The sequence below is a fragment of the Sceloporus occidentalis genome, unplaced genomic scaffold, assembly GCF_023333645.1.
Source record: "Sceloporus occidentalis isolate IW3139 unplaced genomic scaffold, rSceOcc1.0.p SCAF_21, whole genome shotgun sequence".
In the NCBI taxonomy this organism is placed as follows: Eukaryota; Metazoa; Chordata; class Lepidosauria; order Squamata; family Phrynosomatidae; genus Sceloporus; species Sceloporus occidentalis.
Window position 1 is genome coordinate 4,662,639 of NW_028317001.1, and position 13,251 is coordinate 4,675,889.

The window sequence follows — 13,251 nt, forward strand, 5'->3', positions numbered from 1 at the left end:
TATGACTAATGTGGCTTCATTCCCCCCCAGTTCCTCAAAGATCATAAAACTCAACTGGGAAACAAGAAAAATTTGCCTGCTCCAGCTGTTCTCAAGTCCTTTTCCCGTCTGCTTAAGAAACGCATTAGCTCCGCTTCCCCAGATGAAGACAGTTCAAAGTGTCCAGGGTTGGGAATGTGCATCCTTGGCTCCGCATCACAGGACGGGGATGTAGGAAGTCACCTCATGCGTGAGGGTTTGCCCTGTAAATACAAAGTTTCTAGTCCTCGTGCTTTCAAATGAGGGCTGGATGAAGTGTGACCCCAAAGGTCACCCCTGCAAAGGACGCTGGGCTGGTTTTTGAGCCAGCTTTGCACCGCCGTCTTGGACAACTACCTGGTGCAGCTCCAGCCGTCTCACGGTGCGGTTTCTGATCCTTCTCACCTTGAAAGCAGAGGTGGCAGCTTTTTCGTTCTTTGATGGCTCTTTCTCACGCTTGCATGCCTCGGCTCGGTGTCCCGGTGGTGGTTACTAAGAGCTCTTGGTATTGATCCACCTGTTCCAAAAATACTTCAGCAGGGGAGGACATACCTTGCCATCTAAAGAACGGTGGAAGCAAAACAGGTCAGAAAGAAAGGATGGAAAACTATGCAGGCCAGCCAGCCGTAGACGCAAGAAGGAAAAGTGTCATTTCAACCAGGAGAAAAGGGCTTGGAGCTACAAACACAAAGGGCTGAGCAACACAGTGCAGGTATAGTTTTGGGAAGGAGGATCAGAGTGAGGACATTGCTCTCCTAACTATACTTCCCTCACCCCTAGTGACATTTCCCTTCAGTCTCCAAATTTCTAGCATCTCAGAAAGTGGAAATTGCTCACAGCTAGGATCCATTGGCTCATCGTTGGCTGGATTCCTCCATCAAGATCTACATCACGTAACTAAGGGCCTGTACAGACAGGCCAAAATAAAGCTGCTTCGGGTCACTTTGGAGGTATGCAGTTTCAATGATGCATGCGTCCTAAGAGGCTAGACGTTGCACCAAAGCTGCACACCAGTCCTTAGGACTGGAGCGTGGCTTTGGCATGGCTTCAGGCCTTTTAGGACTCATGCATTGTTGAAACAGCATACCTCCAAAGTGACCCGAAGCAGCTTTATGTTGGCCTGTCTGTATGGGCCCCATGATACTCTGTTAGTTGATTGCAAAGATGCATAACAGGCCACCGGCAACTTCTATCCCGATGCACAACAGCCTTGATGCAACTTTGCATTGCAAGTTTGCTGGCTTCCCTATGTAGTAATGTACTATTAGCTCCCTACTGGATACGGATGTACCAGAACTGCCTGATTCTAATTCCCACACGTGTAAGTCCACTTACAAAGACGTAAGTCACCAACAGGATTCCAGCCATTGTTTCTTAGGGCGTCTAAGTAACATTAAGGCCTGTTACAGACTACCAGAATAAAGCTGCTTCGGGTCTCTTTGGAGGTATGCTGTTTAAATGTTGCATGGGTCCTAAGAGTCCGGAGGGCGCGCCAAAGCCACACTCCATTCCTAAGCACTGGAGGGCAGCTTTGGTGCAGCTTCCGGATTCTTAGGATGCATGCATCATTTAAACAGCATACCTCCAAAGAGACCCGAAGCAGCTTTATTTTGGCAGTCTGTAACAGGCTAAAGTTACATATAACGTAACATTAAATTACATATAACGTAGACCGGGATAGAGGCTTCCGGCCAATGATTCTAGTCCTCATTGTTCTAAATAAACACATTTGAAACAGGAACACAGGCCCTATGTAAGCTCATTCCATTGATCCATGGGCATTTTTAGGGGGTGCGGGGAGTGCGGACCATGCTGGGTGTCATCCAGTGGATCCTCAACATAACCACCCTCTCATCTGGCTTTTTTTTCTTTTCATCCAAATGGCTTACCAGCTTGAATCTTTCCTCTTTTTTTCCGCTGCAGAGCTACAACGCGAGGGAAGCATCGAGACCCTGAGTAACAGCTCGGGCTCCACCAGCGGAAGCATTCCACGGACCTTCGACGGTTACCGGTCGCCTCTCCCGACCAACGAGAGCCAACCCTTGAGCCTCTTCCCGACCGGCTTCCCGTAGCTGGCTCCCAAACAGGAAAACTAACACCCCGATGCTCCGCGTGAAACATCGATGTGCATTTATCCCAACAGTTGGATCCTCTTGTTACTTTAACGTTGTCGATGTCTCCGCTCGCGGCCCTCCTGGAACTGTGCGAACAAAAAGATACCAATTTTGCTGTACTGTGCAATACGGGGATGCTTTCCTCCCTTAATCCGAACGGCTTTCTAGCATTTCCCTCCCGGTCTTTCCCTGTCCCTCGCTTGAATACAGGGAAATGGCTCTTTCAAAGAAGTATTTTAAACCACAGTTAGGTTCTTTTTCTTAACTGTAACCTGCATCTCCTACCCTCCTCATGGCAAGCAGAGACAAAGCCTTTAAATCTGAATTGATCATTCATTTTTCATTGGGCGGCGTAAGGATTAACACGCCACCCGTATTTTGGGAACCCGCATGATCATTGCCAAGATCACAAGGCCCATACATAAGCCAGGGCCATCAGCATGTAACCTTTGCAAATATTGGAAGCCTGGATGGATGGATGGATGGATGGATGGATGGATGGATGGATGGATGAGAGGGAAAGATTTGAGGACAAGCTCCAAATGGGGGTTGTCTTGAAGTGTTGTGAATTTAATTTCCTCCACCTTTCCTCATTATTCTTCAGATCTCAAATGGATGCCAAGAGTATTACAAGAAAGGATCTCTCTCTGTCTCTTTTTCTTTGTCCTTTGGGAAGAATGATCCCGGGTGGTTCCATGTATTTTAGAGATGTACCGAATTTGATTAACTCGAATTGCAAATCTCTCTCACTGGGTTACAGTGTCGGTTCATTGGAATTCCTGTCCAAAAAGTGCATGCGGTCTTCAATAAATCTCTGTGATTTTGTTCCAAGAGAGCACTTGCAACCTCTAGGGCAACAAAACGCTTCTTGTTGTGGTTTCTCAAATGGGGTGATGTGAACTTTAGGCTTTCCGGGTTGGTTCGGTTTTATCCCTGGAACTTGGAGATCAACCGAATGAATCCTGGAGCAGAGGACAACATACCCTTAGAGTTAAAGAGGTTAAACCCAAATTGAAGTGAATGGGGTTCTCAATTCAAATACATACAATTATAACACATGCAATACTCCTAGTTTGTGTGTTCTTCCTCGCTGATAGCTTTTGCCCTCTTGGCCACATATGGGGTTTCTTGGCGACGCAGGTCCTGGTTTTCTTCTGTGAAATGTTGGAGAATATGGGAATCAGCCAAGTCCTCCCATCGACGGGAGCTGGTCCCTTAAATCTCCTTTTTAACATTGAAACATTTGTCAGGATTAAATGTACTACTTAAACTTTGGGAGCCCACATACGCTTTCTGTTTCCATGCCAGAGCTTGGCGGAGGTAAGGGAGTTGCGTGTGCGTTTTTAGATAACACAAAACCCCCTTGAGTTTGAGAACCTCCGGCCAACGTTTGAAATTCCCTTTGCTATTTTGAGTTGTCGTTGTCAGTGGGGGGGGTTCTTTCTTTGGTTGTTGTTCAAAGTCGAGAACCGTTTTAAGTCGCGAAGCGAAAGTAAACGCATCCAAACCCACAAATCTTTTCACACTTCCTCAACTTCGCAGCGGACGGGTCGGTTGAAGCAAAATTGACCGTTTCCATCCTCTGCCGAATCTTTTCTTGTTTAAAAAAGGGAAAGAAAGAAAAATCAAAAGGCGCATTTGCTCTTTGGCTCGGCCTTACAGGATTGCTGAGTCTGAGATGGAAAGAAAAGTGGTGGGCATGTGTTTTAACAAACCACTAAAAGTTGGGTATGCAGGATTGATTTCACATCTCTTTCCAATTTCTTTTCCTTGGGAATATATATATATATATATATATATATATATATATATCACAGTCGTGCAATAAAAAAGACAGGCCTTTCTCTGTTTATTTGCTCTTGCAGCAGTCCTTTCAAAATGTATACTGCCTGTTCCTAAACTCTCTGCTATGAGAGAAAGTGAGACAGAGTGAGCTTATATATGTGTGTGTGTGTACACACACACACACACACACACACACACACACAGTGGGCCTGCCATATTCACTAGCTTTAGGGACCCAGGACCCCCATGAAAGTGGAAAAAACACATCGTGAAAGAACGCCTCTCTAGGAATGTCTAGGTCCTCCAACAAAACTCTATGGTCAACATCTGCTGGAAACTGACTATATAATTGTGCTGGAGGGCCTACAAATGCCTAGAGATGCATTTTCTCTAGGAACCTCTAGGTCCTCCAGCATGACATTATGGTCAACTTCCAGAAGCGTTACACCGGAGGACCTAGAGAGCACATATTGATCAAATCTGGACATAATCAGATCCACAAAAGTCAAAGCCGCACATATGGAGGGCTGACAATAGATTGATTGATTGATATTGATATGAGCAAAAGCATGATGTGATGTTTTGATCATTATCCTACGGCTCTGGAAAGGTAGGGTTCGAATCCTCGCTCGGCCAAGGAAATCCACTGGATGTCCTTTGGGAAGTCACACTCTCTCAGCTTCAGAGGGAGGTGATGGAAAAAAACATCTGAACAAACCTTTCCAAGGAAGCTCTAGGAGTTTGCTTTAGGGCCGCCATAAGTCGGAAACGACTTACAGCCACACGAAAAACAACAAACCTCCTTTTTTTGTTTCCGTAGTGGGGCATATCTGAACTTGTAGCCCTGGCTTTCCTTGGTTGCGATCTCTGCCATTTCCTCCCGCGTCTGTCAAAACTGTGGATTCGAACCCAGCAAGGCCTCGGACCTCGTGAGCGCATGGAACAGCCAGGTTAAGCCAGTGGAGGTTTTGGGACACAGTTCATGCCAAGGTCAGTTTTCAAAAGTTCATTCAAAATCCAGATTAACACATACAGGAGGGATTGTAGGAGCCTGATGTTTCCTCTGGCGCGCTCCCTCCCTACCTCCCTCTCCAAAGAGCCGCTGTAAGGGACAAAGTTCTTTCCAAGACTCCTGTCGTCTTGGCAGGTCGCTTTGCTAATTCTCTATGAAGGAGAGAAAAGGAGAGCGGAGGGGAGGGGGAAACCTAAATTTGAACAGAAGATTTGAGGGAAAGCATTCAGAGACTGGCAAGCATTAAATCAGAGTACGCACTTGTTCAAGAATTGTTGTCACACGGCCATGGGGAAATTCCTAGTTTGTTTGCAAGTATCCGCATGAACTCATGAACCTCCTTCTTCTTCCCTCCCTCCCTCCTTCGCTCTCTTCTATTTGTATATCCTTCTATCCGCCATGGCAGATGGGGAAGGAGGATCCGCTTTGATTCCTAGTCCAAACTTCAGAGGAGCTTTCCAAAATGCTGAATCCAAATAGAGCCAATGACTTAGAAAGCACCTTTAAAGTTATGGCTGAAACCCAAGCAAATGTATTGGGTGACATCGAAGCCACTCGCTGCCCAAGAGAAAGGAACAGAGGGACAGGGCATTACTCAGTGATCTACCATCTAAAGCCGTGATTCCAAAATACTGGTTCTCCAAGTGTTTTGGACCTCAGCTCCCAGAAGCCTTGGCCATCTTGACCAATGCTCTGGGAATCTGGGAGCAAAAGTATAGAACACTTAGAAGGTCAGAGTTTGGGGATCTAAATCACAAAAGGGTGGAAGGAGGTTTGGCTCAAGACATGCAGCCATAGCTCATTGGTAAAGCACATGCTTGGCACACTGATGGTCCCAGGTTTCATGTCTTAGCTAAAACATCTTAGTTTGTCGAGCCAAGAGAGGCAACTCTGCCTGGAAAGATGTTTAAAAGGGGCTGCTGGGACTTTATCACGCCAGTTTGGAGAGGCTGCCGCAGCTTGCTTTTGCCTGAGCCTCCCGGAAGGGCAGGATGCCAGCCCTTCTCGCCTTTTCTTCCCGCTGGGTTAATCTGAGTGCATACTATTTTTGCACTTTGGACACCATTTGCACAAAGCACAAGGAGGGAAGGAAGAAACTGGGGCATTTTTGATGCGGCTGAAAAAGCGGGATGCAGAGGATTGATGCTAAATTGGAACACTTGAGGGCTATGGGGAGGTACAACATGGTCCTCTCTTTACTGGGAGCAACTATGTTGTGGTTGTGGGCCTTTGTGTCGTTTCTGGCTTATGGTGACCCTAAGGAGACGACTACATGGACAGATTTTTACTTAATTCAGAGATTTTGGAGGAAAAGCCCTTCTCAGGAGCAATAACTGGCTTATCCTTTCCATGCCCCCCACCAAGTTCAAACAGCAAGTTGTCCCATTTAACCCAGGCTTGACTGTAGATCACTCTTTGGGATAAAATGGGAGCCAACTCATAAAGCTAGGCTTGGATTTCATGAGAGAGGATGAAATATGACTTTTGCTCTGTCTTCTTTTAAAACGTAAAAAATAAAACGCGCAGCCATGTCTTGCTCTTAAATCATATCGGAGGGGGCAACAGGGAGAGGATCCTTCACTCACCGATGGCAAAGGATGCCTGACAGGCCGGGGCAACCCAAAGTTCAAAGTCAAGGTATTCAGGAAGGAATTTGGGGAAAGTTCTGCCCTATGGAGGAACCCGAAAGAGTTGGTTGGAACAGACACAATTCAGAGTCCCCCGTCCCTTGTTTTTGTGCTTGTGTGCCTTCAAGTCATTTCCAATTTATGGCGCTCCTAAGGTGAACCTATCATGGGGTTTCCCCGGCAGGTTTCTTCAGACCGGGTTTGGCGTCGCCTTCCCCTGAGGCTGAGAGCGTGTGACTTGCCCAGGGTCACCCAGCGGGTTTCATGGCCGAGCGAGGAACCGAACCCTGGTTTCCAGAGTCATAGCCCAATGCTCAAACCACGACTGCGGTAACGTGGGATTTGAGGATCTTTGGTGCTTTCACACAGAGAGTAGTATTTGGGATTGTTGTTCGTTTGGACTGCAACTCCCCGGCCAATGGGGATTCTGGGAAGTGTAGTCCCAACAAAGAACATTCCCAAGGCCTGCCACTCTTTTAAGCCTGTTCTGATTTGGCGTTGGTTCCACCACACTGGCTGCATCTACTTTGCAAAATTAATGCAGTTTGAATCGGCTTTAACTGCCAAGCCTAGGATGTATAGTTTTGTGAGCAACTAAGCCTTCTCTGTCTGAGAGCTCTGGTGCCCCCACAAACTACCATTTGAGCCATGGCAGTTAAAGCAGTGTTACATAGCATTATTTCTGCAGCGTGGCATGCAACCTAGGGCTACAAATCTATAAACGGCAAAACCCAGGATTCCATAGGATGGCGCCATGACAGTTAAAGCGGTATCAAATTACATTGATCTCGCAGTGCGGCGGCAGCCTGCCGTTGGACATGTCAGTGTCTGGCCAAGTAGTGATCTTCCTGCTCCGTTCTTTCAACTGTAGATGTCCAAATGTTTTCTCTTAAAAGACAAACTTTGCAGCTGTGAAACATTAAGGAGAGGTGATTGGAGCTTAGCTGGCGGAAGCTGAGCGTTTTTACAGTATCTCAGAAGCACAAGGGGGAAGCCAACAGGAAATGGAGAGAAGATGGCCCCCTCTCTGTCTCCTGTGCGTGAACTATCCCAAAACCTTCAGTCCGGCAAAGTCCCGAGAAGAGAGGAAAGCAGAATTGTACGTCCGAGATGAAGCTGAACGGAGCATGGGTTCATCCAGGTATGGTGGAGCACATATATGCAAACACTGAACAAAGTGTGGTGACAGATTCAAAGTGTGGGAGGCCCTAGTGACAACCACCAAAGGAGAATCCCAAACTCCCATCTCAACCAACCCATTCTCATGCTTCTCATTGCCCACCCAAGACCAAGCTGTCCAAAGTCCCTACCTTCCAACGGCAATACCCCATAACAATATATTGTCGGAAGAAGGATACACCCTGAGGGCCCAGTGTGGTGTAGTGGTTTGAATATTAGACTATGGTGTGAGCTTGGGTGAGTCACACTCTCTCAGCCTCAGGGGGAGGCCATAGCAAACCGCCACTGAAGAAACGTACCAAGAAAACCCCATGATAAAAGGTTTTCCTTGTGGTCTCCATAAGTCGGGAATGACTTGAAGGCACGCAACAACAACAATAGACCAACTTATCATGTGCATGTCACTAACAGGATGACAGCCAATTGTTGTTGCTGTTGTTGTTGTTGTTAATTATTATTATTTCTTACCCACCTCTCCCCATGGATCCGGACAGGGGACAACAAGAGTTAACAAAAATATCAGTGTAGCACACTTTGCGCAGGCATAATGATTAGAAATCCAATGTTCAGTCCGTGGAAGCTATCGCTCCATTGATTCATTTATGGATCAGGCTCCACTGTAAGTGTTCAGAGAGCTTCCACCCTTCAGTTCATTGTCAGTACTTAAGGCCAGTGTGGTGTAGCGGTTTGAGTGTTGGACTGTGACTCTGGAGAGCAGGGTTCGAATCCCAGCTTGGCCATGAAGCCCACTGGGTGGGCAGGTCACACGCTCTCAGCCTCAAGGGAAGACAAGGGCAAACCTCCTCTGAACAAACCTTGCCAAGAAAACTCCTTAGGGTTGCCATGAGTCGGAAACAACTCGAAGGCACACAACCCACACACATCAGTAAAACACATATCAGTTTAAAAAGGACATTATAATATTTGTGTTAGGCATCACATCCCAGGCCAGGATGCAATGGGAGACGTCATTTTTTAGTTGTTGATCTGTGGTTGATAGGAGACGGAAGCATCTATGTCTTGCAATGCTGAAACGTCCTTCTAACAGTGGGTTGTCTCTGCACCTTGGCACATGGGTTGTGGAATGACAGCTTTTAATGCGCCATACAGCACAACACTGACATCTGGGTTAGCATCTCGTGGAGAAACCCATGTGGAATCCATCCAGCAATGCTAGTTGGTGGGGCAGAGCTACCCTTGCAAAACACACACACACACACACAAAACACCCTAACCCAGCCAAGGATCAAATTCCCTTTGACACCTCCCATAGGCTGAGACAGGCTTAATGTGTGTGCAATTTCACACTCTAACTAATCTACGCAGCAGGCAAACTAATCCTGTAATAACCGGCAGATTTAGTTGTAAATCAGGCCATCGATCTAGAAAGTCTCCAAATGGCTCAGTGGCTAAAAATACTTGATATTTGTGAAGCAGCCACAATGCGACATGTGTGCGCGCAAGAGGGATTTTGTTCCCTTGCTAGGTCTTTTTATTTTTATGTTGTTCCCCCTCCTCAAAGCTGTTTTTGCACAATCCCACTAATCCTTTTGGGGTTGTTTTGTCTCCCTGCTTCCCCACGCCAAGAAAAAACACATCCGGAAAATATGGAATAGGCCTGGAAACCTGGCTTCGGCACCGTCGCACTTGATGTCCCAAGCAAAGTGTTGTTGTTGTTGTGTGCCTTCAAGTCATTCCTGGCTCACAGTCACCAAGTCCAGCCTCTGGCATCTCCGCTGTTTGTTGTTGTGTACCTTGAAGCTGGCCAAAGCTTGGTTTCGGCATAGCCAGGTGGGTTCGAAAAGAAAGCAATGGTCTCCCTCCATCGCCGGAGGAGGTCATGAGCCTCTCCATCTGGATGTCCAGATGGATGGATACACAATGGGCCTTTGGTATCCCCTGGGGTTTGGTTCCAGGACCCCCGTAGATACCAAAATCCATGGATGCTCAACACAACGGCATAGTACAATGGTGCCCCTTGTATACAATAACGAAACCAAGGTTTGCTTTTTGGAATTTATATATATATATATTTGGATATTTTTGAGACATGGATCAATAATACATGGATACGGAGGGCTGACTGTACAGTTGCTTCTACGACTACACAAGCAGGCCCAACCGATCGCCAAACCTGTATCTGACCATAGGATCCCTTCCTTGCTAGCCCTCGGTGCTACACAGAGCTGGGAAACGTGGCTCCTCTTGACTCCAATCCCAGGACCAGTCCCTGGCGAAGCTGGCTGGAGGGCTTCGGGGAGTAGTAGGACCCCCAAAAGGCATTCTGCTCTGGGTTTGCGGACAAGCCAGGCCAGGCGTCCCAAGTGCGACTGTCAGATCATCACCTTTGGGCCCAAAGCCCAACCTCTCCAGGGCAGAGAAGATAGAGAGAGCCCTGGAGCCTTTGATGAGAACAAAGGGGTCATTGGCGAGGGGCTGTTGAGAGGCCTTATCGTTCCTCCTCCAGCATTGATCCTACGAGTAACAGCATCTCCTCCTTGTCTATCAAGGGGTTGTTGATTACAAAGGCGGGAGGTCACCATTCTCTCCTCCTTTGATTAGCCAGCTCTTGGCCTAAAGGTGTGTGATAACCCCAGCTCCGGAAGGCTCTTCAGCTTCACTGGAAAGGCTTATCACGGAGCCAGAAGTCTCGGCCGCAGCCGCACACCCAATACTCGGAGATTTGGAAAGCCCCAGCTCTATACCATGCTTAAAGATCACAAGAATAGCCTTCTTCCATGCGCCGGGTGGAGAGCAGGTCAAGGATCAGGCTCCCAGATTAAAAGCCTGCAAGGAATCAGGGCAGGTTACAACAGTAAGAGATACATAAAAAAATACAGTGAAATTCAAAATGAATCCCTTTCCCACCTGCCCCATCCCAGTTCTAAAACAATAGTAGTAATATCAGTAACAGTGGTAGCATCAGTAATGCATAGTACTGCTGAGTAGCTTTCCATTTGGGAAATCAAAGAGCGGATGTAACTAACAGTAGCATCAGTACTGCGAAGGAATACATGTTGAGTACATTTCCATTTGGGACATCAAAGAGTGGAAGCAACTAGTTATAACAAATTGTAGCATCACTACCGACAAACAATGTGTGTCGAGTAGATTTCCATTTCGGATACCAAAGAGTGGAAGCAACTTCTAGTAACTGATAGTAGCATCACTACTGCAAAGTAGCACATAGAATCATAGGGTTGGAAGAGAACACAAGGGCCATCCAGTCCAACCCTGTTGAGTAGATTTCTATTTGAGACACCAAAGAGTGGAAGCAACTTCTAGTAACTGATAGTAGTACTGCAAAGTAGTACATAGAATCATGGAGTTGGAAGAGAACACAAGGGGCATCCAGTCCAACCCTGTTGAGTAGATTTCTATTTGGGACACCAAAGAGTGGAAGTAACTTCTAGTAACTGATAGTAGTACTGCAAAGTAGTACATAGAATCATGGAGTTGGAAGAGAACACAAGGGGCATCCAGTCCAACCCTGTTGAGTAGATTTCTATTTGAGACACCAAAGAGTGGAAGTAACTTCTAGTAACTGATAGTAGTACTGCAAAGTAGTACATAGAATCATGGAGTTGGAAGAGAACACAAGGGGCATCCAGTCCAACCCTGTTGAGTAGATTTCTATTTGGGACACCAAAGAGTGGAAGCAACTTCTAGTAACTGATAGTAGTACTGCAAAGTAGCACATAGAATCATAGAGTTGGAAGAGAACACAAGGGCCATCCAGTCCAACCCTGTTGAGTAGATTTCTATTTGGGACACCAAAGAGTGGAAGCAACTTCTAGTAACTGATAGTAGTACTGCAAAGTAGTACATAGAATCATAGAGTTGGAAGAGAACACAAGGGCCATCCAGTCCAACCCTGTTGAGTAGATTTCTATTTGGGACACCAAAGAGTGGAAGTAACTTCTAGTAACTGATAGTAGTACTGCAAAGTAGTACATAGAATCATGGAGTTGGAAGAGAACACAAGGGGCATCCAGTCCAACCCTGTTGAGTAGATTTCTATTTGGGACACCAAAGAGTGGAAGTAACTTCTAGTAACTGATAGTAGTACTGCAAAGTAGTACATAGAATCATGGAGTTGGAAGAGAACACAAGGGGCATCCAGTCCAACCCTGTTGAGTAGATTTCTATTTGGGACACCAAAGAGTGGAAGTAACTTCTAGTAACTGATAGTAGTACTGCAAAGTAGTACATAGAATCATAGAGTTGGAAGAGAACACAAGGGCCATCCAGTCCAACCCTGTTGAGTAGATTTCTATTTGGGACACCAAAGAGTGGAAGTAACTTCTAGTAACTGATAGTAGTACTGCAAAGTAGTACATAGAATCATGGAGTTGGAAGAGAACACAAGGGGCATCCAGTCCAACCCTGTTGAGTAGATTTCTATTTGGGACACCAAAGAGTGGAAGTAACTTCTAGTAACTGATAGTAGTACTGCAAAGTAGTACATAGAATCATGGAGTTGGAAGAGAACACAAGGGGCATCCAGTCCAACCCTGTTGAGTAGATTTCTATTTGGGACACCAAAGAGTGGAAGTAACTTCTAGTAACTGATAGTAGTACTGCAAAGTAGTACATAGAATCATAGAGTTGGAAGAGAACACAAGGGCCATCCAGTCCAACCCTGTTGAGTAGATTTCTATTTGGGACACCAAAGAGTGGAAGCAACTTCTAGTAACTGATAGTAGTACTGCAAAGTAGCACATAGAATCATAGAGTTGGAAGAGAACACAAGGGCCATCCAGTCCAACCCTGTTGAGTAGATTTCTATTTGGGACACCAAAGAGTGGAAGCAACTTCTAGTAACTGATAGTAGTACTGCAAAGCAGCACATAGAATCATAGAGTTGGAAGAGAACACAAGGGCCATCCAGTCCAACCCTGTTGAGTAGATTTCTATTTGGGACACCAAAGAGTGGAAGCAACTTCTAGTAACTGATAGTAGTACTGCAAAGTAGTACATGGAATCATAGAGTTGGAAGAGAACACAAGGGCCATCCAGTCCAACCCTGTTGAGTAGATTTCTATTTGGGACACCAAAGAGTGGAAGCAACTTCTAGTAACTGATAGTAGTACTGCAAAGTAGCACATAGAATCATAGAGTTGGAAGAGAACACAAGGGCCATCCAGTCCAACCCTGTTGAGTAGATTTCTATTTGGGACACCAAAGAGTGGAAGCAACTTCTAGTAACTGATAGTAGTACTGCAAAGTAGCACATAGAATCATAGAGTTGGAAGAGAACACAAGGGCCATCCATTCTAACCCTGTTGAGTAGATTTCCATTTCGGAAATCAAAGCATGGAAGCCTAGGACCCACTATACCCTGCTTGGTAGTCTTACTCCTGGGGAACATCTGGAGAACTTCTGAGGGACCTCCAGGAACACATTGGAAGGAGCTCTGGGTTACAGAAACATGAGTACTTGCGATCATCGCTTCCCACCCTTGGGCCAAGAAACGGTAATGTGTGAAGCACAGCTGTTTTCTCTGCTGTAAAGT

General features: G+C 46.2%; 1 protein-coding gene across 4 annotated transcripts in view; it reads left to right on the plus strand.

Annotated features, from left to right (window-relative positions):
* The window catches only part of LOC149301464 (BCAS3 microtubule associated cell migration factor), a 375,467-nt gene extending 371,571 nt beyond the window's left edge, over positions 1 to 3,896 (plus strand). For 3 of the 4 annotated variants that reach the window (XM_089484407.1, XM_089484408.1, XM_089484410.1), the window contains one exon: positions 1,942 to 3,896. In XM_089484407.1, coding sequence (XP_089340533.1) covers positions 1,942 to 2,090 — 149 coding nt within the window. In that variant the 3' untranslated portion in view covers positions 2,091 to 3,896. The remainder of the gene's footprint in view (positions 1 to 1,941) is intronic. The other variant, XM_089484409.1, reaches the window with a different exon arrangement.
* The last annotated feature ends 9,355 nt before the right edge of the window (positions 3,897 to 13,251 follow it).